At 43.0% G+C, this 25,522-nt stretch overlaps 1 protein-coding gene across 5 annotated transcripts in view; it reads right to left on the bottom strand.

Moving 5' to 3' along the window:
• The window catches only part of RASA3 (RAS p21 protein activator 3), a 257,766-nt gene that overhangs the window by 17,870 nt on the left and 214,374 nt on the right, over positions 1 to 25,522 (bottom strand). For all 5 annotated transcript variants that reach the window (XM_075590460.1, XM_075590463.1, XM_075590461.1 and 2 more), the window contains 11 exons: positions 25,347 to 25,423; positions 24,570 to 24,674; positions 20,934 to 21,087; positions 17,042 to 17,190; positions 15,508 to 15,622; positions 11,852 to 11,926; positions 10,453 to 10,576; positions 3,923 to 4,029; positions 2,934 to 3,011; positions 1,947 to 2,024; positions 523 to 596 (listed from right to left, as the gene is read on the bottom strand). In XM_075590460.1, the coding sequence (XP_075446575.1) occupies positions 523 to 596; positions 1,947 to 2,024; positions 2,934 to 3,011; positions 3,923 to 4,029; positions 10,453 to 10,576; positions 11,852 to 11,926; positions 15,508 to 15,622; positions 17,042 to 17,190; positions 20,934 to 21,087; positions 24,570 to 24,674; positions 25,347 to 25,423 (1,136 nt within the window). The remainder of the gene's footprint in view (positions 1 to 522; positions 597 to 1,946; positions 2,025 to 2,933; positions 3,012 to 3,922; positions 4,030 to 10,452; positions 10,577 to 11,851; positions 11,927 to 15,507; positions 15,623 to 17,041; positions 17,191 to 20,933; positions 21,088 to 24,569; positions 24,675 to 25,346; positions 25,424 to 25,522) is intronic.

The raw sequence follows: 25,522 nt of genomic DNA, 5'->3' as shown, positions 1-25,522 counted from the left end.
AGTTTTCCACCAGTGTTCTTCATGTGCTCATGTATGGATGTGAAACTTGGACCCAGACAGATCACAATAACAAATTACCATTGTTGGGACAAAGATGGTACTCGACTGGATTCAAGACCAAGACAACGACTAAAAGCAAGATGAAATCAGAAAATGCGTTGGTGCAATGTGGAGTGGAGAGGCTTGCAACCGTAGTACCTGGAAGATCATTGGGGAGGTCTTCACCCAGCAGTGGTTCAACTTGGGCTAAAGTTGATGAACACACACACACAAACGTATACTTAATAGAAAACATAGCTTCATATGCTCTTTTCATTAAAATCACTTTATAAACCACCCAATATAAACCTGGCTTTAATTCCCCAAATACTTGTTTTTTGCCCCTTCTGTTGGAATTTAGAGGATAATGTACATCAGACATCAGCAACAGGTTATGTGACCCACACCATGCTTTGATTGGTTTCACAGAAAACGGTGAAAAACATATCACCAGTTTAGTGCAATGGGGCATCTTTCACTTACCCTTCCTTAAGTAATATGGGCTGCTCTATACGTTTGTGATCTCTTCTTCCAGAGGATGAAATCAGATCCAGGAACTGCATAGACAACCAAAAGCATAGATTAGAGATTAGACAATCAAAAATCTACGCAATGACAGGACGAGTGAGGTCAATGCAGAGAAATCAATGGAACAGTTCACAAAAACACGGAGCCCAACTTCTATCCTCAGCCTCCCCTTTACTACACTCAATTTGTTGCAAAGCTTGGTCTATATAATCAACCCAGATTGCGTGGAAACAAAATTGAGGTTGGGAGAAAACAATGCATTGTAAGAACAGTCTCTTTTTACATTGCAAGAGCAGTCTCTTTTTACATTGTAAGAGCAGTCTCTTTTTACATTGCAAGAGCAGTCTCTTTTTACATTGTAAGAGCAGTCTCTTTTTACATTGCAAGAGCAGTCTCTTTTTACATTGTAAGAGCAGCCTCTTTTTACATTGCAAGAGCAGTCTCTTTTTATATTGTAAGAGCAGTCTCTTTTTATATTGTAAGAGCAGTCTCTTTTTACATTGCAAGAGCAGTATCTTTTTACCATGCAAGAGCAGCCTATTTTTACATTGCAAGAGCAGTCTCTTTTTACATTGCAAGAGCAGTCTCTTTTTACATTGCAAGAGCAGTCTCTTTTTACATTGCAAGAGCAGTCTCTTTTTACATTGCAAGAGCAGTCTCTTTTTACATTGCAAGAGCAGTCTCTTTTTACAGTTTTTTTTTTTTTTTATAAATTCAGGAGAAGCAATAGGACACAAATCAAATCAATTGCGGAGACTAAAAAGACATTTGGATCATTAAGGCCACCAGCTGTTCGTGTTAAATATGTTACGTGGATAAGCACAAGAAATGCTCTCGGTGATGCAAAGAGAACCATTCTTTGTACCAATATTACAACATAATTGAATGCTTAAAAATGCAATTCCACTTATTAAATTCATTTCTTCACATATTTGTAGACATTTTTATTGTGAAATTATAAAACTGTATATCTTTTCATTAGTGCTGGTGGAAAAGCAGTTCTGTAATGAGATTCTCAAAAACCGGAGAGATTGTGATTTTTAAAGCCACTGGCGATCATTATATTCCCATAAGATATCAACTCAGAAAAGAAAACATCTTGTGCTTTTTATTCCACTTCTATAGTACACTAATTTTCTGGAGATCTGACCTCACCGTCAACAAGCTTGTAGAAACAGAAAATTCCATATACCATATATATTGTTTTTGTGTGCAAAGTAACAGCTCCAATTGGAAAAGATTTCACAAGCATAGCTCTTGTTCCTCACCCTTCTCGGCAGGTATCTAAAAGTACTCAGCTGAGTAATACTCAGATATGTAGACATTTATATTCATCATGGCAACGCAACTATACAAATAAGAGCAGAAAAGATACTTACATTTTTAACAGCATCTGCATATTTCTGCTCATTAAAGTAGTCATAAAAAGCAGCCATGTAAGTTTCCTTGAAGCTAGCCTGCAAGAGAAGGACCGCGTTATACTCTCTCAACCATTTGGTTAACTATCAGAAAAGGTGCAGTACCTTTTCCACGAGAACCAAGGTGAACTAAATTGCAGTGATACAAATCAAAGAGCTAGACAGCACTCCAGCTGGGTATACTATTGTAAATAGCTACAGGGTGCTACAGGAATTCCAGGCAAAAGGTGACACATTGTGTGCTCATTTGCATGCCATTTCCCAGAATCCCGTGCTGCGGTGGAAGCACTGTATGCTAGGTGATGATGGTTGAAAGGCAGGGGTGCAGACCTGTCTAAGACATGTGAATGTGCTCACAAGTGATATTCTTTATTGGATATATATACACACACACACACACACACACACACACACACACGTATCTATTTGAACATTAATACTGTTCTACTTCTGCACCCTTATCAGATACATATTCTGATATACAACCCAAGTGTATTACACCAGGCAGTATAAATATTTCATTTGAAGACCATTTGTCTGAAATCACACATGCCATTTTTTTGGATGAGTGCAATATCTGGGGAAGCTTTATGACCCTTCTTAAATCACCTTGTATGTATTGGTTTGTTTTGGCCCCTACCGGGACTGCAACTTCCGAACACGGGGGGGGGGGGGGGGGGCTTAGTTCTACACAAGAGAATTTCACTTCCGAAAAGAAATTTTAAGGTAACCCCCTTCAGTATCTGAAAAGACCTGTAACGCATTGCAAAACAAAGCAAAGAGGTTACAATAAAATCCACACATTGTGCAAGTCGGTAAATAAAAAAAAACACAATTGCACAATCTCTTGTAAGTGAATGGAAAACATTCCTGGAGTTTACGAGTACACATACTGCTTTGAGGGAGACTTGTTATGCTTGGAAAAAGTACCAGTGAAACAACACTTACAGATTTTGATTTAGATAAGCTGCCTAGTGTCTGTATAGTCTTTGAGATGAGGGTAAGCGTTCGAGAAGTCTGGGTGTCCTGTTGGAAATAGTTTAAAAAAAAACAAGAAACGCTCATGAAAACAACAAGAGAATAATCTCACTTACAAACCTACTCAAACACCTGGTTGTCAATAATATTTGTTTTTGTACTTATTGAAGTCAAACTTTGTTCCTAATTTTAAAAAGTTATTCAAAGCAAGTTTGTTTGTGAAACGTAGTTTACAAATCAGTCTCTCCAGATTACGATGTGGATCCATAGAAAAACCCAGGTATATCTTGCACTCACAGAGGTAGATAAATCATGATTAAATGGTAAATATTATTTTGACAAAGTCCATCATTGTTTTGGATCAATTAACTCATTTTGATACAAACATACTGGTGCAACCCATCACCTGATTAAGCTGTGAGCATGATATCAGTGGCTCAGTTTATAGTTGGTTCATGCTAGGCTATGGCGTAGTGGTGATGTTAGGAGTCAGAACATTTTATATGAAATAATACTCGCCATTCGATTAAAGCCATTGATTTATCTACCTTTGTGACTGAAAGATTTATCTGTTTTGTTTTCAATCTTATTCTATTTCTTTTACACAAAATAGTTTTAGGATAGACAATCTTGCATGAAGATACAAAGGATCATTATACAGTACAGCATCTTCTTTCTAATAGGGAAGTGAGGAGCAGGGATCTGTTCCCAAAACCAGAGCTGCTATTTTTAATAAGATCCTTCAACAAAGCAAAAAGCCACTAGTAAGGGATTTAGGGACACATATATTCCCAAGAAATGCAGCTTGTAATGCATTTGCCACATTAAACATTCGGTCTGGCACAGCACGTGCGGTCTGCATACAACGGGTTTCATTCAGTCCGTGTTCCCTGACAGGACATGCCATGCACTTTGATATGTAATTGTTGCTGGTGCTGAACATCTTTTAAAGCACTTACTGGATGGTGAGGGTTGAGCTGGAAAAGGTTGGGAGACAGGATGGCAGGTGCAAAGAACCGCAGGAAAATAAAGCTGCTCACAGCAGTATATCTTACATCTGGGTCACCTGAGTCAGATGTAAAAACAATAATCACCATTGTGTAGTTATATATATATATATATATATATATATACACACACACACACACACACACACCTATATATAGATTTTTATATATATATATATATATATATATATATATATATATATATATAGATAGATAGATAGATAGATAGATAGAGATAGATAGATATCTATACATACAGTACAGCAACACAATATATAAGAGGTGATCAGGCACACTTGGGATTTTCACAAACTCGTGTTTATTAAAATGATCTGTGTTTCAGTCTCTGTTAGGCCCTTTGTCAACGGTGACCGAAATGTCGATCACCTTAATAAACATGTGTTTCTGAAAATCCCAAGTGTGCTGGATTGCCTCTTGGATACTGTACGTACCATCATATTTGTGTCACCTTGGTCTCAACTTAATAGGAGTGCCTTACTACACTGACTTTTTACATATAAACATTCCTCGGTCTCAGTTTTGATTCTGTTAGATTCTCTTTGATGGTCCATAAATAAAATGAATGAAAACACTTAAGTCATTACAAAATGTCATTATAGCACAAGAAACAAACATGACAATTCTTCTAGTACAGGAAGTATATTTATAAGAGCCAAACTGTTCTTTGTGTTCATAGTAATATCATGACATGCTCGCAGAGGCCTCTGGGTAACAGGCAGGTTTGTTTATTGCAACTAGGATGCAGACACATTCTGTCCTAGCACCTTTATTAAAGGGAGGGACTGCATTAGAATGCCATTTAAAGCAGCCCACTTCGCAACATACGTTGCTATCCTGGACAAACACAACTGGAACACCTCTTTTACAATTGATATTGATTATTTTATGATTTAAGATAGGGGTGCGCGGGCGGTTACAGAGGACCTGCGCTCTTCCCCAAGGCATTTAAATGAAATGCCGGGGGATCGCGTGAGGCCTCTGTAACCTCAAGTTACCGTGATTCAGCCGGCGTCTGGAAGCGTCTCCGTGGCAATGTGGCGTCAAATGAGGCCGTGGGGTCATGCGGCGTGACGTCAAGCGCATTGCATTTGACACCGTCGGTCAAGTGATGTCACATGACCCCACACGTCACTTGACGCTACGCTAAACGAAAGGGGGAGGGAGGGGGGTTGCGCACCCCTGATTTAAGATACAATATAATTTAGGTGCAAGAGCCTAACTGCAAGTAACACATACAAATCAATCCTATGGAATATGAACTATTTACTGCATTGGTTAGGGTCGTGTAATTAAAGCAGACCATTTTTGAGAGATTTCTTCTTGCCCTTTCCAACGCTGTTATTATTTTAAAAATGTGAGTCTCTGTTCAGGAGATATACGTGTTTGAAGGAGTAAGTGTCCTTGGAGGTTAACATGAAAATCTCCAGAGTCCAGTGCAGTCAGAAGGTTACCACGGTAACCACAGACGCTAGAAATTACTGTATTTGCCCGATTACCGTGCGGCCCCTTCATTTCAGTAGTAGGTGGAAAGAAAATGTAAAAAAGCGCACACACACACACACACACACACACACACACACACACACACACACACACACACACACACACACACACACACACACACACACACACACACACACACACACACACACACACACACACACACACACACACACACACTTTGAGCTTCCTGCCACAAGCAACATGGCTACTTCAGGCCCCCAAGGTGGAGCTTCCTCCGCTTACCCTCCTGCAGATTGGCTCACAACGTGGGCGGAGCCTGATTATAAGGCGAGTAATTTTTTTCAGCTTAACTTTATTGAAAAAAACCTTGCCTTATAAATCGGGCAAAACTAGTAAATACTGATTTTTAACAGTAGAAAAACATTGAATCTTTTTAAACAAACAGCGGGACACGCTCAAGGGGCACAATACGAACATCAAACAAGTTACAGTTATATCTGTTTCTGAGGGGGGTGTTTGCTGTGTTAAATAGTTGTCTTTATCAGGACTTTGGCATGAAGGAGCATCTCAGTGGTAATGGCCCTGCCTGGGGAACCTAGTTCGAATCCCACTGTCAGCTCATTGGGAACTTGAGCAAGTCGTTCCATCGCCCTGTGCCTCTGGCACCAAAATGTATTGTAAGATTTTCAGGACAGGGACGCATTTTGCATCCCATCTGTGTATATGTACCATTCGGCGCTGCGTAAACGGTCGGCGCTCTAAGACTTATTTTATTATAAAACAGATTTTGTCATTATTCTTACCTTCCTTACACAACAGCCCCTACCAAAGGTGTTATATATTATATGTGTTATATATTATATATGTTATTCATTATTGTGCCTTTCGCAGGTAGGCATTACGACTTAAATTTGCCAAACGAAAAAACATCATTAATGAAACAGGGTAGAAAGTGCAATATTTCTGAGATCTTTATTTTATTAAAAACTAGCTGAGAGCCCCGGCGTTGCCCGGGATGTTTGTGGTGTGGGTGTGGCATTTGGGTGAGGAGTGGTCAACGCGGCCCATGTGCGGTGGTAGTGCTGCTGTGGCTGTACTGATGGTGATTGTATCGGTGTACTGATTTTGGAGGGTTTGGTGCTGATGTGGGGGTGCGGATGTGGGTGTGCCGATGGGGGAGGTGCAAAGGTGCCGATGTGTGGGTGCTGATGGTGTTGATGGGGGCTGGGAATGGCGGGGAGCCGAGAATGCCAGTGTGCTGGGGGGGCATGGGATAGCGGTGTGCTGATGTGGTTTTGCTGGGGATAGTGTGTGTGTGTGTATACGTGTGTGTGTATACACACGTGTGTGTGTGTATACATGTTTGTGTGTGTGTATACATGTTTGTGTGTATACATTGTATGTGTGTGTGTGTGTATACATGTGTACGTGTGTGTATACACATGTGTGTGTATACACATGTGTGTATAGACGTGTATACACATGTGTGTGTAGACATTGTGTGTATGTATATATTGTGTGTGTGTGTGTATACATGTGTACGTGTGTGTATACACATGTGTGTATACATAGTATGTGTGTGTGTGTGTGTGTGTACATGTGTGTGTACATGTGTGTGTGTGTACATTTGTGTGTGTATACATGTTTGTGTGTGTGTATACATGTTTGTGTGTGTGTGTACATTTGTGTGTGTATACATGTTTGTGTGTGTGTATACATGTTTGTGTGTGTGTATACGTGTGTGTATACATGTGTGTGTATACACGTGTGTGTGTGTGTGTGTGTGTATACATGTGTGTGTGTATACATTATGTGTATGTATACGTGTGTGTGTATGTGTACATGTGCGTGTGTGTATGTCTCCATGTGTGTGTATACACATGTGTATATACACGTGTGTATATACACGTGTGTATACACGTGTGTATACACGTTTGTGTGTATACATAGTATGTGTGTGTGTGTGTATACATGTGTGTGTGTACATTTGTGTGTATACATGTTTGTGTGTGTATACACGTGTGTATGTGTGTGTGTGTGTATACATGTGTGTGTGTATACATGTGTGTGTGTATACATTATGTGTATGTATACATGTGTGTGTGTGTGTATGTGTACATGTGCGTGTGTGTATGTCTCCATGTGTGTGTGTATGTCTCCATGTGTGTGTGTACGTGTACATGTGTGTGAGTATACGTGTACATGTGTGTGTGTACGTGTCTACGTGTACATGTGTGTGTGTGTCTACGTGTACATGTGTGTGTGTCTACGTGCGTGTGTGTGTCTACGTGTGTGTGTGTGTCTACGTGTGTGTGTGTGTCTACGTGTGTGTGTGTGTCTACGTGTGTGTGTGTGTCTACGTGTGTGTGTGTACACGTGTGTCTACGTGTGTGTTTGTACGTGTGTGTGTTTGTACGTGTGTGTGTGTGTGTGTGTGTGTATACGTGTGTGTACGTGTGTGTGTGTGTAAACGTGTGTCTGTGTGTATACGTGTGTGTCTGTGTGTATACGTGTGTGTCTGTGTGTATAGGTGTGTGTGTGTGTGTATAGGTGTGTGTGTGTGTGTGTGTATAGGTGTGTGTCTGTGTGTATAGGTGTGTCTGTGTGTCTACGTGTTTGTTTGTGTCTACGTGTGTCTGTGTGTCTACGTGTGCCTGTGTGTATACGTGTGTGTGTGTGTATACGTGTGTCTGTATAGGTGTGTGTGTGTGTGTGTGTGTGTGTGCGTGTGTGTCTGTCTACATGTGTGTGTGTGTCTACATGTGTGTGTGTGTCTACATGTGTGTGTCTGTGGACGTGTGTGTGTGCCTACATGTGTGTGTGTGCGTGTGTGTGTGTGTGTGCCTACATGTGTGTGTGTGCGCCTACATGTGTGTGTGCGCCTACATGTGTGTGTGTGTGTGGTCTCTGTGTGTGTGTGTGTCTCTGTGTATGTGTATGTATATATATATATATATATATATATATATATATATATATATATATATATATATATATATATATATATATATATATATATAGTGTGTGTGTGTGTATGTATGGAGGGTTGAGGCTGGCAATGAAGGAATGGGGGGGTGTGGGGGGAGAGCTGCTTACCTTGCAGTCGGCAGCATGTTCCTCGAGGTGAGGCCTCCTGCAGGGCGGGAGCCCCCCCGCTGCCTCCGGCTCGAGGTGAGGCCTCCTGCAGGGCGGGAGCCCCCCGCTGCCTCCGGCTCGAGGTGAGGCCTCCTGCAGGGCGGGAGCCCCCCCGCTGCCTCCGGCTCGAGGTGAGGCCTCCTGCAGGGCGGGAGCCCCCCCGGCTCGAGGTGAGGCCTCCTGCAGGGCGGGAGCCCCCCCGCTGCCCCCCGGCTCGAGGTGAGGCCTCCTGCAGGGCGGGAGCCCCCCCGCTGTCTCCGGCTCGAGGTGAGGCCTCCTGCAGGGCGGGAGCCCCCCCGCTGTCTCCGGCTCGAGGTGAGGCCTCCTGCAGGGCGGGAGCCCCCCCGCTGCCCACCGGCTCGAGGTGAAGCCTCCTGCAGGGCGGGAGCCCCCCCGCTGCCCTCCGGCTCGAGGTGAGGCCTCCTGCAGGGCGGGAGCCCCCCCGCTGCCCCCCGGCTCGAGGTGAGGCCTCCTGCAGGGCGGGAGCCCCCCCGCTGCCCTCCGGCTCGAGGTGAGGCCTCCTGCAGGGCGGGAGCCCCCCCGCTGCCCTCCGGCTCGAGGTGAGGCCTCCTGCAGGGCGGGAGCCCCCCCGCTGCCCTCCGGCTCGAGGTGAGGCGGCGGTGCCGAGGAGCGTTGCAGGCGGCGCCGGGTAGGCTGGTCTTTGCTGTGAGGGGGGTGGGAGAGGTGAGCCGGTGCCGAGGAGCGTGCGGCGAGGCCCGTGGGTATGCTGCCTCACCCATCCGGCCGCTCCCACGTGGATGTGAGGCGGGAGGCAGCGTGTTGTGGCCGCTCCCCCGCGTGTGTCCCGGGCGCTCGCTCCGCTCCCCCGCTGACTGTAGCGGCGCCGGGGTGTGAGCTTGGGGGGGGGGGGGTGTGTGAGCTTGGGGGCGGGGGGGTGAGCTTGGGGGGGGGTGAGGTGTGTGTGAGCTTGGGGGGGGGGGGGGGGTGTGTGTGTGTGTGTGTGTGTGTGTGTGTGTGTGTGTTTTTTTTTTTTTTTTTTTTGTGGACCTTTGGCCCGTCACTCCGCCTCAGGCCAATGCGAGGTGTGGGGGGCGGGCCAAGGGGGTGGTGTGAGGCCAATGAGAGGTGTGCGGGGGCGGGCGGCCCATGGGACCAATGAGATTGCCGCTAGGGACACCGGACATCCAGCAGGCAGGCATGCATGCATGCAGGCAGGCAGGCAAACATACAGTGCTTTCACTAATATAGTATAAGATACAATATAAGCTGTTCAGTGATACTGCACTTGTAAACTGGCTTTGGATGTTGACAAATCGTGGTCTTATTTTCATGACTAGAAAGAGTCTGGCCAACTTTTGCAAAGAGTTTTTGTTCTGAACTTCCTCTGATTCACCGCAAAGAATTTGCCCTGTAAGGTTTATGGAAGAAGGTTAAGTCTGGATGGATGGAAGAACTTTTCCCACCTTGGCAACAGTGCGAGTACGTGAGAAGGCTTTTAATACTATTGCATTAACCACTTCAGCGACTTCATTGGCATTCTGATAAAGGCACTTGGCAAATGAGTGGAAGCCAAACAGGAGGCCAAAAAACAAACTCACAAAGGGCTGTATGTTTGAATACAATGTCGACTTTCAATTTATTCAAATCCTATCTACATAAACTTAGCAATATTATTTTAAGATTGATCAATCATAGCAGGTATGGCAAGAAACTCCTCCACAAGTGCTTCCCCCCCCCCCTCTAAGTTCTTGTAAAAATAGGGGGGGGGGGAGAAAAAAGAAAGATAATGAGAGCAGAGATCTTTGATATGCTGACACTTAGGGTATGCACGCTCCAAATCACCCTCTTAGCATATTTGTAACGCCAAAGCGTGGGAACTTGGATCATAGATGCCTTCTTACCTTGGAAGCGTTTGGCAGCCGACTCCCTCAGGGAGAAGAAGATATCACACATGACAGTAGGGCAGCTCACCCCAGATTTTGTAATGACATTAAAGATCCGGTCAACATAATTTTTCAGGTTGTCCTAGAACAATTTAGAGATGGGGGGGGGGAGGAAAAAAGTTACGAGATGATAGTATAGTTCAGCATAGCGAGACTGAAAAGAAGAAGTCACACTCCAATCACACTATTATTTGGCCATTGGAAAAAGGTATGGGAAATAGGGCCGGCTCCCGATCCTCTGGACAAACTCAATCAGCTCAATCCTTAGCACCTGGATTTCTGTTGGAGATGGTTCGGCCACTACCTACCAGGGATAGAACCACACTACATTCACTACAAGGGCTCAACAGAGTTCTAAATTCTAAAGCTTGTTACAGTGATTTTACAAGTGGGTCAACATACATTTGACCTCACCAACCCAGTTTAAGACTGCTGTATAGTGATACAATGTAGTAATACAGGAAATCACAATGGAGACTGGCACTCCTTTCTATAACATAAATGAAGTATTTAAGGCCCGAAGAAGCCTAACAGTAGGGAAATATTCAATGGGTTAAATGTAGTTGACCGACAAGTCGAAGTATGTGTGAAAATGTTTCCATGGTAACCAAATACTTCAGGGATTGGGGGTCAGGAGTTTATAATGAACTTTATCAAATCTCTTTCATTATGACTTTTTGTGAACTGAAGTATTCACAAAAAAAAACGTATTCCTTGTTTAGCGCAAAGCCCGTCTGCTTTATAGAAGTAAACATATCCTTGCCGCGGTTTACACCCGAGAGTTAATTAGAAAACAAAAGCCAAGTCTTTTTATATTGATTAATCATTCCCATTCTAGAGCAACAAGAGCACATACAAGCAATTACTGTACGAAAACAGAGGGGAGGGAAATTATATGTTACCAATTAAAACGCATAAGTATGGGTCTAAACAGAAACAATTCAATAGGACTCTAAGGACGCCGCCTTTCAGCTGCACACACTACCTACTGAAGAACTGCCATTTCCTCAGTGGAAGACACCGTTCCCACGTTTACGGTATTCTATAACTGCTGGGGATTGCTGGCACAAACTCGTATAGGGGAATTTCATCCGAAATAACCTTAATAACCAACTTCAGTTCCGAGTAAGAACCTCGTGCTATTAAAGCCAAAATACGAAACCACAATATACGGCAAAGTTATTATTACACCTCATTATACATTCCCACTGAGAACATTCATTTTGATCCAATAACCCCCACAGATATTTCAGACAAGTTCATATACAGCAGCCCCTCCAGCGCCGGTGCGGCCTCCGATACACAAACATGAAGAGGTTAAGTGAGAGGAAATTGTCCCTTTGAGAAGATTTCTTACCTTGTTGTTCTCCAGGTTTTCTCCATCTTTTAACTTTACCGGGTCTATCTCACAAGGTTTATGGACCTCGCAGATCTGTATCACAAGGAATAGAGAAAATAAGCGTCTGTATACATAGCATAGAATATGATCATCTCCAATCCTTTTTTAGGTCTAAAGAAGCACACAAAAAATTATTAAAATAAATAAATACAGTCACTTTTTTTTTTTTTAACCTTTTTACTGCCAGAAAGGTCCGCGAACCATTGTAGATAAATACGTTGCTGGGCCTTTCTGCCAGCAGAGGGGTTAATACACAACAAAACTGCCCAGTAAAGGTAAATTGATGCAGCATTTCAGTCAAAATCCTGTTTCTGATGTGTTGAGCGTCCTTGGGTAGCCAAAGCAATTGTAGCTACACCACTCACTCTTTAGAAATAGGCAGCCATCTTGTGTGCCCTGGGGAAGCAGGATCTTTGGCGATCGATCACGGGAGAACAGATCGATCGGCAGCTTAGATAACGGCATTGCCGTAAAGGCAAGGAACTGCTGCATTTATTATATAAAAAAAAAAAAAATTGGGCAACAGGAAATACCATTTTCATACAGATATAGAAGTTGGGAAACAGGATTTTCCAAATGTCCTTTTCTTAAACAAGATATCTATGGAACTCGGCATGTTTCTGAGTTGGGCTACCGCTGTCCTACATTGGGAGATCCAGCCCGAAACAGCAAGGAGGCTAAAAGAAAGAGGGCAGTCTTAGGACTGCAAACAGATCTGGTGGGCTGATGTGTATAAATCATCTGAGATCTTGTGGCGTTTGTAGCGCCAAAAAATGGATGAAAAAAAAGAAAAGGAGGACAAGAGGAGCAGACTATGACCGATGTCCTCAGCATCCTGACATTGTGCAACTGCTCCCCCGAACTCATCCTTTTTGTTTACCAAAACCAGTTCCAAATATCTCCTGGACGCAGAAAGAGAGCAACATACTGTGGGAGAAAAGTACTTTGATAAACTGATGCTATCAGACACATGTCCAAATAGCTCTGTCAGCGTCTCTTTAATATAAGTGAAAACAGGAGCTTTGCTACATCATGTACACAGATGGTAATGGGAATACGGCACTAGATCGGTAATCAGTGCTGCCGAAAGTACACAAAGGGCACATCTCTGAAGTGTTTCTGTTTGAGAAAATAAAGCCTTCTGAGGGCTGATGGGCCTCACAGATTATGTGAGGGCTGAGTCACTGAGAAAGGAAACGTGCGGTTAGGGTTGTTGCTCAATTACTGTCCCGGAAGAATACGGTTACAATTGACCAATATAAAAACATAACTGATGCAGTACACAGAGATAGCAGGGTGTCACCATTTTCACTATGATAAGATGCAACTTATGACACTTTCAGAAGCCACCCTCTTGTAAACATGCAACGAGCTAGCCAAGGAGGTCCTTGGTTAACCTCTCTGCTGCCAGAGGAGCCTGCAATGATTAGCAAGGTATTGCAAGCCCCAGTGACAGTGACGGGGTTGGAATCCCAGCAGAGTATGCTTCTATCTCCCTGCAGCAGGTCTGCCGGTCAGGACGTACAGTACAGAGTATACTGTGTGTTTACCGTTTTCTGCACAGCAAACACACAAAGCCAGGTGTATGTGAACTACTCTCTTACAGATTACTGTATTACACTGTATCCTTGTATGTATTAGATCATTCCAGCCCTAGGATCCTTCTCTGTAATATATCATTCAGTGCTAGGCATTCCCATATTTAGAAGCCATCTAGTTTTCCATCTTTTCCCCTCAAAATACTGATTATTCACAGGCAGATCCCCCTGCTCTGGGTGTAACCGAATTATTCACTTTAGGCACTGCATTGGCTGCCTGCAAGGAAGCCCTGTTGATGAGCTAATCACTATTGGCAATCTCAGTGGACGCAACCCAGGTGCGTTAAATATTGTGGGCACGACCAACTGACTTGTTGGTACCTATGGGCCTACCTAATGCTGGACCTAACCCCCAATTTATCATTATTTCCTGAAGCGACGATATGTCGAAGGTGCGTGAGGAGACAAGATTCAGTTAAAAAAAATAAAAAAATTGAGTGATAAAAAACGAGCTTGAAATAGTCAGTAGGGTGTAACTTTACTTGAAGTATTGTTTTTCATTGCAACATGTTCAAGTTTAATCCATGTTCCCTTTACATAAACACTTTTGTTTAAATGGTAGAGATACTTAAATCAGCATTTTAGAATGTGCTACGGAGAAGCCCGGCCCTAAATGTGGTGAGGCAAGATCCCACTGCAATCTGCCTTCTGATAAACAGCTATAATTAGTTACATGCACAGTTGGTCAGTTCGGCTTAAACAACTGCTTCAGGCTTTACAATAAATAATGAACGTTCGCATGAAATTCCTCGCTTTCCATGCAGACCAGATGTAATGGGCTTGGCAGAAACCTTTGCAAGATTTTAATTTATACCCCATGTTTTCTTCCTAAGGGTTGTTCACGTTTGCTCTAGAGAATACGTACAGGAACAAAGCTGTGTGCTGAAAGAAGTGTATATGTTACCCAATAATGTTTTCATAAACTACATAAGCCTTTTTGTTTTTTTGCTTTACCATTGCCAGGGGCAAAGAATTCCTTAAGATATTTTCCTGCTGATTATAATGTCTTTGTGATCTCAAAGTGTGGCGGACTTTTAAACCACAGGGCTTTATCCTATAAAGGTGCTTTCCTCCAAATCTACTCTATCACACTCTGTAGACTTAGGCCCTACATATTCCACAGACGCAACATGTTCCTTTGCGTACGAAGCATCCAATCATGTAAGAAAAGCATACATTTTAATCTAGTCAATTAAATGTAGAGCAACTGGTAACAATTAGTTTCATACATTCCTATTAATAGTATTATTTTTGCACATGCATGCGGAACTGTTCATAATGTAAAATATACACCATTCATGCAGGGGCTCACATACAGTAACATATACTCATTATCAGAATAAGACATAAGAAGTTACTTTCCAAAACAGCCACACAGCAGTGGCACTGATTGTTATCTGTAATTTCAGCAGGCAAGGTCTTACTCACACGGCTTTTGCTTTCGCAGCATCAGTTGCCCTTAGAGACAATACCTGCATAGGGACTCGGAGGAACTGCCTAAAGATGTTGTCTTTTTTTTTTTTTTTTTACCATATTGATGCCAGTTTCCCGTTAAATCTTACCCAGCAACTACCTGAATCCAAGGTTTCCCTGATACTGCCACTGCATTAAATATGATTTGCTTTGTTTCCTAAACCTGATGCTATTATTGCGCTGGTAGTGTCCCAACCCTTGTGATCTAGGGAAAAAATACATCATCAAGTGGGCAATATTTGTTTTGTCCCCAAATGAAAGCTTCCTGACATTCATATGTTAATTAGTTCAGTGGCAATAGCTCCCATTATGGGAAGGGAGACACTAGTGTAGAGCCAACGCAGCCCCCTTTGGGAGACTAGCTAGTTCAAATATTTCAGAAAGAAAACACACACACAGTAACATTGGGCAATGTGCCACACGACTCGACACCAGATCTTTCGATCCTAAACAGTGCTAAATTGGAACTGAAATAACAATTACAGTTCCTTAAAATCGCCCGACTCATAAAATCTCTTACACATGCTGGGGAGGTATATTTACCTCGTCGATAATGGGCTTTAGTGTAACTTGCAGATAATGCATTCCTGCCAGTTTCATGGTCTCATCAATGCATTTGGACGTCAACGAGTTTCCTCGGAAAATGGTGTTTGGATCTCTGGAAAGACAAACAATAATGTGTGTAATTCAATTTCTTATAATGACCGAAAGCAACACAGCCTACAAGCAGAAGGTGAAATTACAGCAATGAGAATGTGTCATTCGGTGGCACTAAAAGCCTATCCACGTAATCAGTGCTGCCCTTCGTGCTCGGTCACCAGCACTGGACAGCACCGTCTAAACTTCCCCAGGGAGAACCTTCTCCTTGCAAATACAATAAGCAGGATAGCTGTTACCTCCCATCATTCTGAAACTGAATCACTTCCACCCACACACAAAAGTGCCTGGTGTTAAATGAACTATTGTGCTGGGTTCAAATCAAAGTTTCTCTCCTCCCCCCCCTCTCCCAACCCCTTTTATTTAGTCTGAATTATCTGAACAACATTGGACAGAGTTTCTATTTATATTGGCAGGCCAGGGAGCAACGACATAATGAAACCCGGGGCAAGGCTAGTGCAAGGCAAGTGATACTTTGAATTATGGTGAGAAAACGAATGGGAAATCGTGAAAATTGCTCTTCAATCTTGGTGCCAAGATGGGTTGGCTGCAAAATAGAGCTAAAAATAATCCATGGGGACGTGCTTTTTGACCTTACCTCATTTACCTCAAGTGAACAGACAGCTGCTTAGTGCAAAGACTGTTCAGCTGAGAGCTACTCTGAAATCCTAAAAACTGGAGTATCAGTGCAATGTACAGTATCAACTAGTCTATGCTTAATGATACTCAAGCAGCCAAGTTACATGCCCTTTAAACTCCACTGTTAACACTTAAAGTGTTCCGGGGTCGCAGGGAATCTCAATGCATGGAATGCAAACACAGGTTCTCTGTATATCACTTTTTCTACATTATTCCCTACACAAACTAACACCGTTTTTAACCTCCAGGCTTAATGGCTACAATTGTCAGAATGATTTAAAATTGCGTTAAAGCACCAATTCCCCCCTACATGTGTTTTTTGTACAGGATGGCATTTGGGGAGGGTCACCCGGGTTCCTGAGACAGTTACAGGTGAAGTTACTGAGTTTAAAATCTGCCCCCCAACTGAGACAAAATGGCCAATAAAAGGCCGCATCATCATGGGACTCTGCTTCCTATTAGAGAGGACATTTAATTCCAACTCCCCCCCCCCCCCCCCCCATGTAACCAAGAGGTTGCTCTGCTAATTTTTCCAGCAAATACTGGGGCATCACTGGAGCTGAAAATAGTGTAATTCAGCCGCGAGGGACCCCTACCTCCCACCCTGGGGATGTTGCTGATGGGGGATTGCTACTTTTAGTCGCTTTTGTACTTACTTGCAGTTAAGGGGAAAAACATGTGAAGGTGCATTACTGTAGTATGTAAACTACAAAGTCAGCATATTTTGCTAATAACGAACAGTAATTATAAAAACAAAAAGTATTCCAGCTACTGTACTTACTGAGTTCTGTTCACTTCAGCATTCGCAATTGCGCTGATGAAAGGCACAATCTTGCCATAATGTAAGAAAAGCCGAACCAGAGGTATAGCTGCTTCTTGTTTTTCTCTGCAGACTTCACCCAACACATGTGCAGCAGATGCTGAGACAGGCTGGTAAATGACGAGAGGGGGAAATAAAATGTTCAGAACATGCATTGCTTACGACACTGGCACTGAAAGCAGAAGATGAAGTTCGGGGAGGGAAAGTAATTCCCCTCTCCGAAAAATGAATATATTGCAGTGTACAATGGCACAGTTTATCTTGATACATAGTGAGCCCTCCTACCCGTGTGCCAGCGTCTCGTGACCATGGGCAAAATCGCTAAAATCGCTTTGCGCCTCAGGCATTCAATTAGATTGTAAGCGTTGTGGGGCAGGGACTCGTGATAGCAAACATCTATGTACCACGCTGCTTACACTGTTATGCTATTACACTGCAATACAAGAATATTACAGTACAGTATTATTCAACAAATTACAAGCAGCCATAAACAAAGGTCATTTCCATTCCCACAAAGATTATTTGGAGTGGAGCTCCACCTTTTGGGGGGGGGGGGGGGGGGGTATAAAAAAGGAAAAACAGAGAAAAACACAGGGGGAGTGAGATATAGAGGAAGAGTTAGTGGGTTGGGATACAGGGGGAGTGAGAGAGGGGGGGAGGGAAGATAGGAGGGGTGGCAGATGGACACGAGAGGGGGTGAGAGACACGAGAGGAGGGGTAGAGGGAAGAGGAGGGGTCGGGGGAAGAGAGGGGGTGAGGGAAGAGGGGAGGAGGGAGGGAGAGGGGGAAGAGGGGGGGGAAGAAGAGAGGGGCCAGAGAAAGACAGATGGGGCAGGGAGGTAGGAGTGTAGAGAGAGAGTGAGAGAACGAGATGAGGGGGGTGGGGGAACTGCAGGGCTGTCAACAGGGGAGTCTGGGTGGAGAGTAGACCTGGGCCCCTGGGAAAGCTGTTGGCAGTCCTGCGAACACATAGTAATAGCCAACAGGACAGTCATTGTCCTGAAGCATTCCTCCACTGGTGTCTGGAGAGGAATGGGTTGGCCAGTGGGATCATCAGCAGGAAATATTTTTAAAGTCAATCTTTTCTGGTTCTCTGTTCTCCAATCTTGCTGATGTTTACACCTTGAGCAGCTGAGTACAGCACAGTATTGCAAAGCATAACAGAGTGGAAGGAGAAGAGCACGTACTACTGTGTTTTGTTTGTTGTTTCTTTTCAGTGATTGTGCCAATTAAAAACAGGAGACTAAGGGCCTCATGCAGAGAGCAGCGCTATTTAGAATTGGAGAGGGGAATTTTTTTTAGCTTTATTGGAGAGTTTTTTTCTCCATATGCAGAAAGGGCATAAAACTGCATTTACAATCCTTTCTGCATATGGAGAGTTTCAACCAGCGCTATGAGCGCTATGAGCGCTGTTGAAACTAGTGGGAAAGAAATCGATTTTTTTTTTTTCTCCTCCACCGGCCGCGGAGCGCCAGCTGCTTGGTGGAGAGGAAAAATGTTGAAAATCGCGCCATTTTTTTGCCGCGAACAGCCACTAGATGGCGTTCGCTGCTCTCTGCATACGGCCGTTTTCAAGACTGGAGAGATTTCTGTTCTCTCCAGCCGCGCGGCGAGATTCTGAGAAAAAAAAAAATGGCGCTTTTTTTACAACTCCCCATTTTCTGCCTTTCTAAAGGCAGATTTCGCCAATACATGCCGCTTTCCCTGTTAGCGCTGCTCTCTGCATGAGGCCCTAAATCTCCAAGTTTATACAGTGTCATATCTGTTTTATCATCACAACATGAACAGGGTCATTAAGAGGTCTTACATGTCCTGCACGTTCTTCTAAGCAGCAGTGGCACTTACGCTCAACAACATCCATTACATAAAGTGGAGTAGCGAGACTGGCCCCATGTGAGGCTGACCCTTTAATGCATGTAACTGCATGGAAAACTCCAGTTGACTTAAATGGGAGTTTCATGCGCTAGTGGCTCGATATGCACCATCAGTTTAATCACTAACCTTCATAGAATGTAATTGAAGTATTGGCTGAGATGTTTAATGGATCAAAAGAGTCCCATGCAAGACCAAAGTGACCCAATACCAGTCTTCCCCCAGAACAAAAGGGACTTTGTTGGCCCTCTTAACTGTGGGGTATGTTTCACAGGAAACACAGTAAAAGCCCTGGCTCTGGCTTTGCCTTAAAGTCAGTGAAATAATGGTGTCACCCACTAATACTGCAGTTCCCTAGAAACCGTCCCTAAACAGCACAGATACAGGCACTGCAACATCTGCAGGTCGTGTCTGTTCCCTGGTATGACTAAGAGTGCGGCTTGGTTACATTCCACACATCAAGATTGCCAAAAAGAACAGAACATGTTGCTTCATCCAGGTGCAATGCAGGTCAGATCACAGAAAGCTCAAAATGATCACGTGTGTAGAGGACGACACTGGGTCCAGACATGCAAATGAGACTTTATTCAATGAGTGATTACACTTATTACGTTTCAAAATCCCATGTTTCAGCCACTAATGGGTTCATCAAGGTTATCCTTGGTATTCTTCAACACCTCTATCTGCGGTCCATGATGAAACCCCTGGATTGTCAAAATGTTGGCTGACACACATTCACTGAAGAATTACTGTTAATAAGATGTCATCTGTGCTCTGGGCCCTGTCTAATTCATACAGACAGTGTGGCACAGGGCTTCTGTAATTACAGCAAGCTGCAGCCTGATCTACAGTATTGAAAACCATTTCCAAATTACTCTGATAAGTGCGGAGATTACAGAAGCTCTTTGGTACTCTCTAGCAAGCTTGTCAACAATTAAAAAGTATGTTCCCCCATTCAACTAAAATAAGATAATTACTTTGCACAGCCTAATGTTCCTCCCTGTGTCAGAACTCTGTCACACTGTCCATGCTACAGCCCAGTAGGGCTCTGACGTGTACAGAAATGCATAGGGAAAAACCGCACATTGATCTGCTTAACTGGAGATGTGCGAACGTGCCCTGGTTTACGAAGCAAAAGTTCCTCTAATTGTCCTTTAAAATTCATGAATAAAGCAAAAGTTATATCAAGCTAAAACAAATATTTTTTGAAGATATTCTCAGCCTGTGGTTTTGGACAAATACTGTATCTTAAGAACTTTTTTTGCCAATTTTACCAAATATACGACATCGTCTAAACGTTTCGCCCAACTCAACTAATGACCTAAAATGTGCCTAATTAAGTTCAATTACTACTTGCAATCTTTAACATATTAAGGAATACTCTGGACAACAATGTATAAAAAGAATAAGCATTAACTATTGATGAGCTCACAATGTATATTTATACATTTACAGGGTTTTTTTTTTTTTTAATGTGGGCAATTAACCCTTTAAATGACATACTGTACTCTTTCATGGAGAGGTTTCAACGTTTTACAACTGCTATACACTATACTACCCAGGGAAGTAACATGGACTGCATTTCTCTCAACTGTTAAAAAGATATGAAACACTAAAACATACTACATGAAATGAATGAAGAACAATGCAGTGCAAGTCCTACAATCAATCAATGAGGCTATATACAGTTTTTTTTATTTTTTTTTTAAAGCAGAGGGGACAGGTGCGGAAGTACTGTAGTCATTTACCAGAAAATAACACGCCCAGAAAGAAAAGCCCCGCACTGTGTTTACAGTTAGATGCTTTACCACACTCACAGAGGAACAGCTTGGGTGTGTCTTCACATATAGTAGAGAAAGGGCTGATAATATCTTTTGTGGCGAGAAGAAAACACACTTTTGGAAGATTTCTCCGTGTAAGGCTGTACACCTGTGGGGAAGCAGCAAAGACACCCAAAAAGTGCCTGTAACAAACATTGTACCTCAACATCTGCAGATTTTAACAAGAGGTCTTGTAGGGGGCTGTAGTAGTCGCTGGAAAAAACGTGATCCTCTGTATAAACCACGTTTAACCGCAGGGAGCCCAGGTCATCTGGCTTCACTGACTTGCCATTGTCTCTGGGCTGCAGAAAGTACCTGATGCCAGAAGAAAAAATGAATTAGTGACATTGCTTTGTTGCTGTGCACTTGTGACTTGTGTTACTGGTGATTATGGTACTATCTGCTGTCACATATCAGGCCTTATTGTGCTAGTATTAGCACTGCACGGTAACATTTTTGAACAACATGTGAATTCTCAACTTGGGGCATTACAGGTAATCAATTAAACATGCAATACCCGTTAAGAAATCATTAGGCCTCGGCCAGGCTCCCTGCTGGCGTGCTGAGGCACGCTGAGGCTCAGTGAAAGCGGATGCTTTCCCTGGCCTTGCGGTTGCTTACCGCACGCGTTGTCAGCGGGCCGTCAGGGGGCGGGCACATCACTGGCCGGGGGCGGGCCAGTGACGTCACGGAGCTGGTTCGCCCTCATTGGGCGAACCGCTCACGTGACCGGCCTGTCGCGCCGGCAAGCGGGGGAATATTAAATTCCCCTAAGACCTATGTTTCAGCGCGCTTGCGGAAGCGTAGGTGAGCCCCTACTAAAGCCGCTCTAATTGCGGCTGTAGGGGCTCAGTGCTGAGCGGGAGCGCGCGTCAGCGCACTTCCGCCAGCAAGCAGGGAACATGGCCGAGGCCTTATATACATTTTACAGTACATATTCTTAGCCCGTTGATATATTCTTGAAATACTGTAGCACTGCAGAAGATATGAAATCAAGTCTGTTCCCGCTGAAGGTAAGTCATCGAAGAACACTCATTTCTTTTAATGAAAAATAATTACACAATCTGTATAGAACTTCTTCCAATTTTAAAGGACACTAAACCACTCAAAAAAACATTGGTTACACCCAGTAAAAATGTACAACACTGACTGAAATATGACATAATCCATAAATGCCTAACAACTAAAAGTCTTAGTCACTGGCCGCTCATATAAAGGGAGCTCCCTTGGCCACCATATTGTGATTTATTACAGTAGTTTTTCTTATATTAAAGTGTGTCCTGGGCTAGGCAAACTGGAATGTTAGCGTCTTAAACAGCTTTGTACTGTGCACCAGGGATTCTGTGCTGCACTCTGAGCACAAGCAGGGACATGCAGGAGGCAGCTGAGTCAATGAAAAACCACCAGGTTATTAAACATACTAAGCATACCCAGGAGGTAAGGCACAGGATGGAACATAAGTAGTGTGAACTGAGAATTAAAGCTTTATTACCCCTGATATAGAGAACCATCACCTGGGTGTACCTATTGCTGCTGCCATCCAAACAGATTTCAACGTGTCTGTACATATGTCACATGAACGTTACCAGCACCTTACTTCTTTTATAGTATCTCTTTATTGCGTTCTCCGTTTACGGCCCTGCAGTGCACACACCACTGTACATATATACGCGTTCACTTCCTGCACTATAGAGTTTGCAATCTAACTTAATTGCCGGAGACACAGGAAGGTATTTGAATTTGCCAATTTTTACAAGGAGCTGACACCCGGATCTGAGTGCGGGCGTGTTGTGCCTCACAGGCAGTAACAAGACCACCACTGACATTAATACACGTTTCTGTAATGAGGCTACAGGACTCTGAAAGACCCCTCATGGACCATGCACCTCAGTATCTTCTGATGCTGAGAGGGGTCTGGGCCTTAGTCTATGCAAAGCAGCTTCAGTTGAGCATCATTATTAAATGAAGTGGCATTATTAAAAAGTATTGATCTTGTATCTGATTGCAAAGCTGTATGGATGCAACAGTCCATAGGGTTATATTATTGGATCAAAAACAAAGCCCCATTTTTGTTAATACCATTTTTTAAACAAATAAAAGATGTGCAAGTGTAGGTATGAAAATGAATATGACGTTCGACTCCTACTTCTGTCTTCCATTGTTTTTAGGCCACTATTACAATATGCTGTCAATCAACCTTTGTTCTGCTGGGAAGATGAATGGCGCTCAAATCCTTTTAAGGCTAAGGGGAGATAGCCTTATAGCATATTTAATATGGTTCTTACTCAACCAATAATCATCTGTTTCCATTTAAATCCATTACAAGACGCCAATAATGTTTTTAAACACCTATGGGGATCGCACTGACAGCACGGCCGGTTCCTGAGGATCTGGCTGATTTTCTAGATTGAGGACAACATGACAGGCATATGGTAGGGCTTGATTAAAACATATATAAGAACACACTAAGGAGGGTAAGTCAGCAGACACACACTGTTACACGTGCAAACTAGAGCAACGTTTCAAGGCCCCCTGACCCTTCGTCAGGCTGGAAAAGGCTACGAAAGAGCCAGGAGTACTTAAAACGTTGCTGTAGTTTGCTCATGTAACAGTGACCTCCTGCTGACTTACCTTTCCTTGTGTGTTCTTTAGAGTGTCACAAAACAGAGACAATACAAAAAACAAATATGAAGAAACTTGGTGAGGCCAAAAGGAACACGTCAGTTTGTCATTATCTCATTTCTTTGAGTGCTGATTCAATGTTTTTTTTTTTTAGTTGTATGCATCCCGCGGTACCGGAACCTAGCACCTCTATCTAAGTAATATAGTACAGGGTGAGGGGAAGTTAATTCAAATTTTTTAGTGCCTGAAAAAAATAATGGATTATAATAAAACTTGAGGGATGCAGATTTCTATAATCATCCTTCCTAAACTCAGGTTGTGTGCAGTAGAGTTTTGCGCCAAATATTACGGTGGCCATTTTATACTTTGTTATACTGTAGATGCGATGGAATATTGGAAAAATATTTACATGCCTCTTTGGACCTTTGGCTCCTACTCTGTTCTTTCTTTTAAGTTTAAACCTATTTTATACATGAACTGCGTGCTTAAAAAGAAAACAGGCTTATAAAGCAACATTCATTTTTTAGAATGATGATTACATTTATATTATTACATTCTAATGAATCCTGGTTTTCTTTTTTCCCCCCACGATCTGGCAAAATAAGTTACTGTATCGCAATTGTACCTCAACTTTGACATAAACACTGAAGCTCCAGGTGTTCTTTTTTTTTTCTACCTAATTGTGCAGAAATGAATAATAATAGAATGGGGTTGGTTAGATTTTCTCAACGGGAATGGAGAAACATGATATGAAATTCAAATACATTGGTTTAGTGAAGCCAAGGATCAATCAATCAACCAATCACTATACACTGATAAACTACTGTAGTTACCTGGGGTATAAAATAATTTAAGCTGCGCTCGTTTTTGTAGTTTGTCATTCAGGGACTATGTGATTCTCAGTTGTGGGGTTTTATCTCCAGACCAGAGTTCATGAAAGTGTTTAGCCTGACTCGGTACAGATACCCAAACGTTAACCCCTCATGTCAAGTAGTTGAGTAAATGGCACATAAAAGCTACACAAACAAGCAGTATGTACATTTGTTTGGGTTGGCTTGATTCAAATACCTGAAGCCAAAACTAAACCCCGTATGCCAAGTAGGTTAGTAAGAGTCCCGTGAAAGCTCCTCAAATATGATGAGCAAACAACATCTCTGCATATACAACATAGTTACCATGCTTCAAAGCAGCTTGACTGCCGGAGAACCTTCAGTGGGATCCTACGTTCTCCAAGAAACTCATCCCCAAACTTCAGATTACTGGCATTCCACAGATCAACTCTGCAAAGAGAAAGGGTCTCCCTTTATACACTCGTACAGATCACAGATTATTCATTGTGAAATGGTTGCCGTTTTGGCAGCTCTAAGAGCCAGAATTTGTTTGTAAGCAGCGATACCCTTTATTTGAATATGCAAAAATATCAATCTTAGCCTTAACAAAACATAGATTCTCATTTTCTCTCCCTCACACTCGCTCATCAAATAAGTTTTATTGGCATGACAAACACATTTCAGTATTGCCAAAGCATGAATAACAGGGTGTAGGGTATAATATTTACACACTACATGGGTAACAGTTACACACAGGGATGCACGACGCATCTTATTATAACATATGCACTGGGTAACACCTCTCTCTCGTGTGGAAAAACTGGAGTGTAATCTACCCACAGAGAAAAGGTCTCTCTTTTGCTCTCAAAGTGCCATATTACATAGCCTCCATACTGAACAGGAAAGGTCTCATGTAACTCACGCTGAATGAGCAATTCTTCTTTAAATCACAAAAAAGAAATGGATAAAACTGGATTGAAACGCAGTCTCAATCATTTCCAGGATGCTGTGGTTCTACTAAAAGACCATTTGATTAAGGCATTCCTAAGTAGAAACCAAGTTGAGACACCCCAAAAGTTAAAAGTGCTATCACACGTGCAAACCCGTTTTAAAATCACCTACCTAATCTCCATCTTGTCCACGTCATCTTCTTCAATTTCAAAATGAGACTTCTTGTTGTAACTAGAGGGCTTGGTCACCTAGGTCAGGGAAAGAAAGCAGAGATCTGAGCCCTGAGCACGTGTTTCCCTTACCCCGGCATGTTAAGAACTAGTATTTCGCTCACTCCAAGTTAACAT

Source organism: Ascaphus truei, chromosome 3 (assembly GCF_040206685.1).
Source record: "Ascaphus truei isolate aAscTru1 chromosome 3, aAscTru1.hap1, whole genome shotgun sequence".
Taxonomy (NCBI): Eukaryota; Metazoa; Chordata; class Amphibia; order Anura; family Ascaphidae; genus Ascaphus; species Ascaphus truei.
The sequence above is the reverse complement of the archived record's forward strand: the minus strand, read 5'-3'. Positions and strand labels throughout refer to the sequence as shown.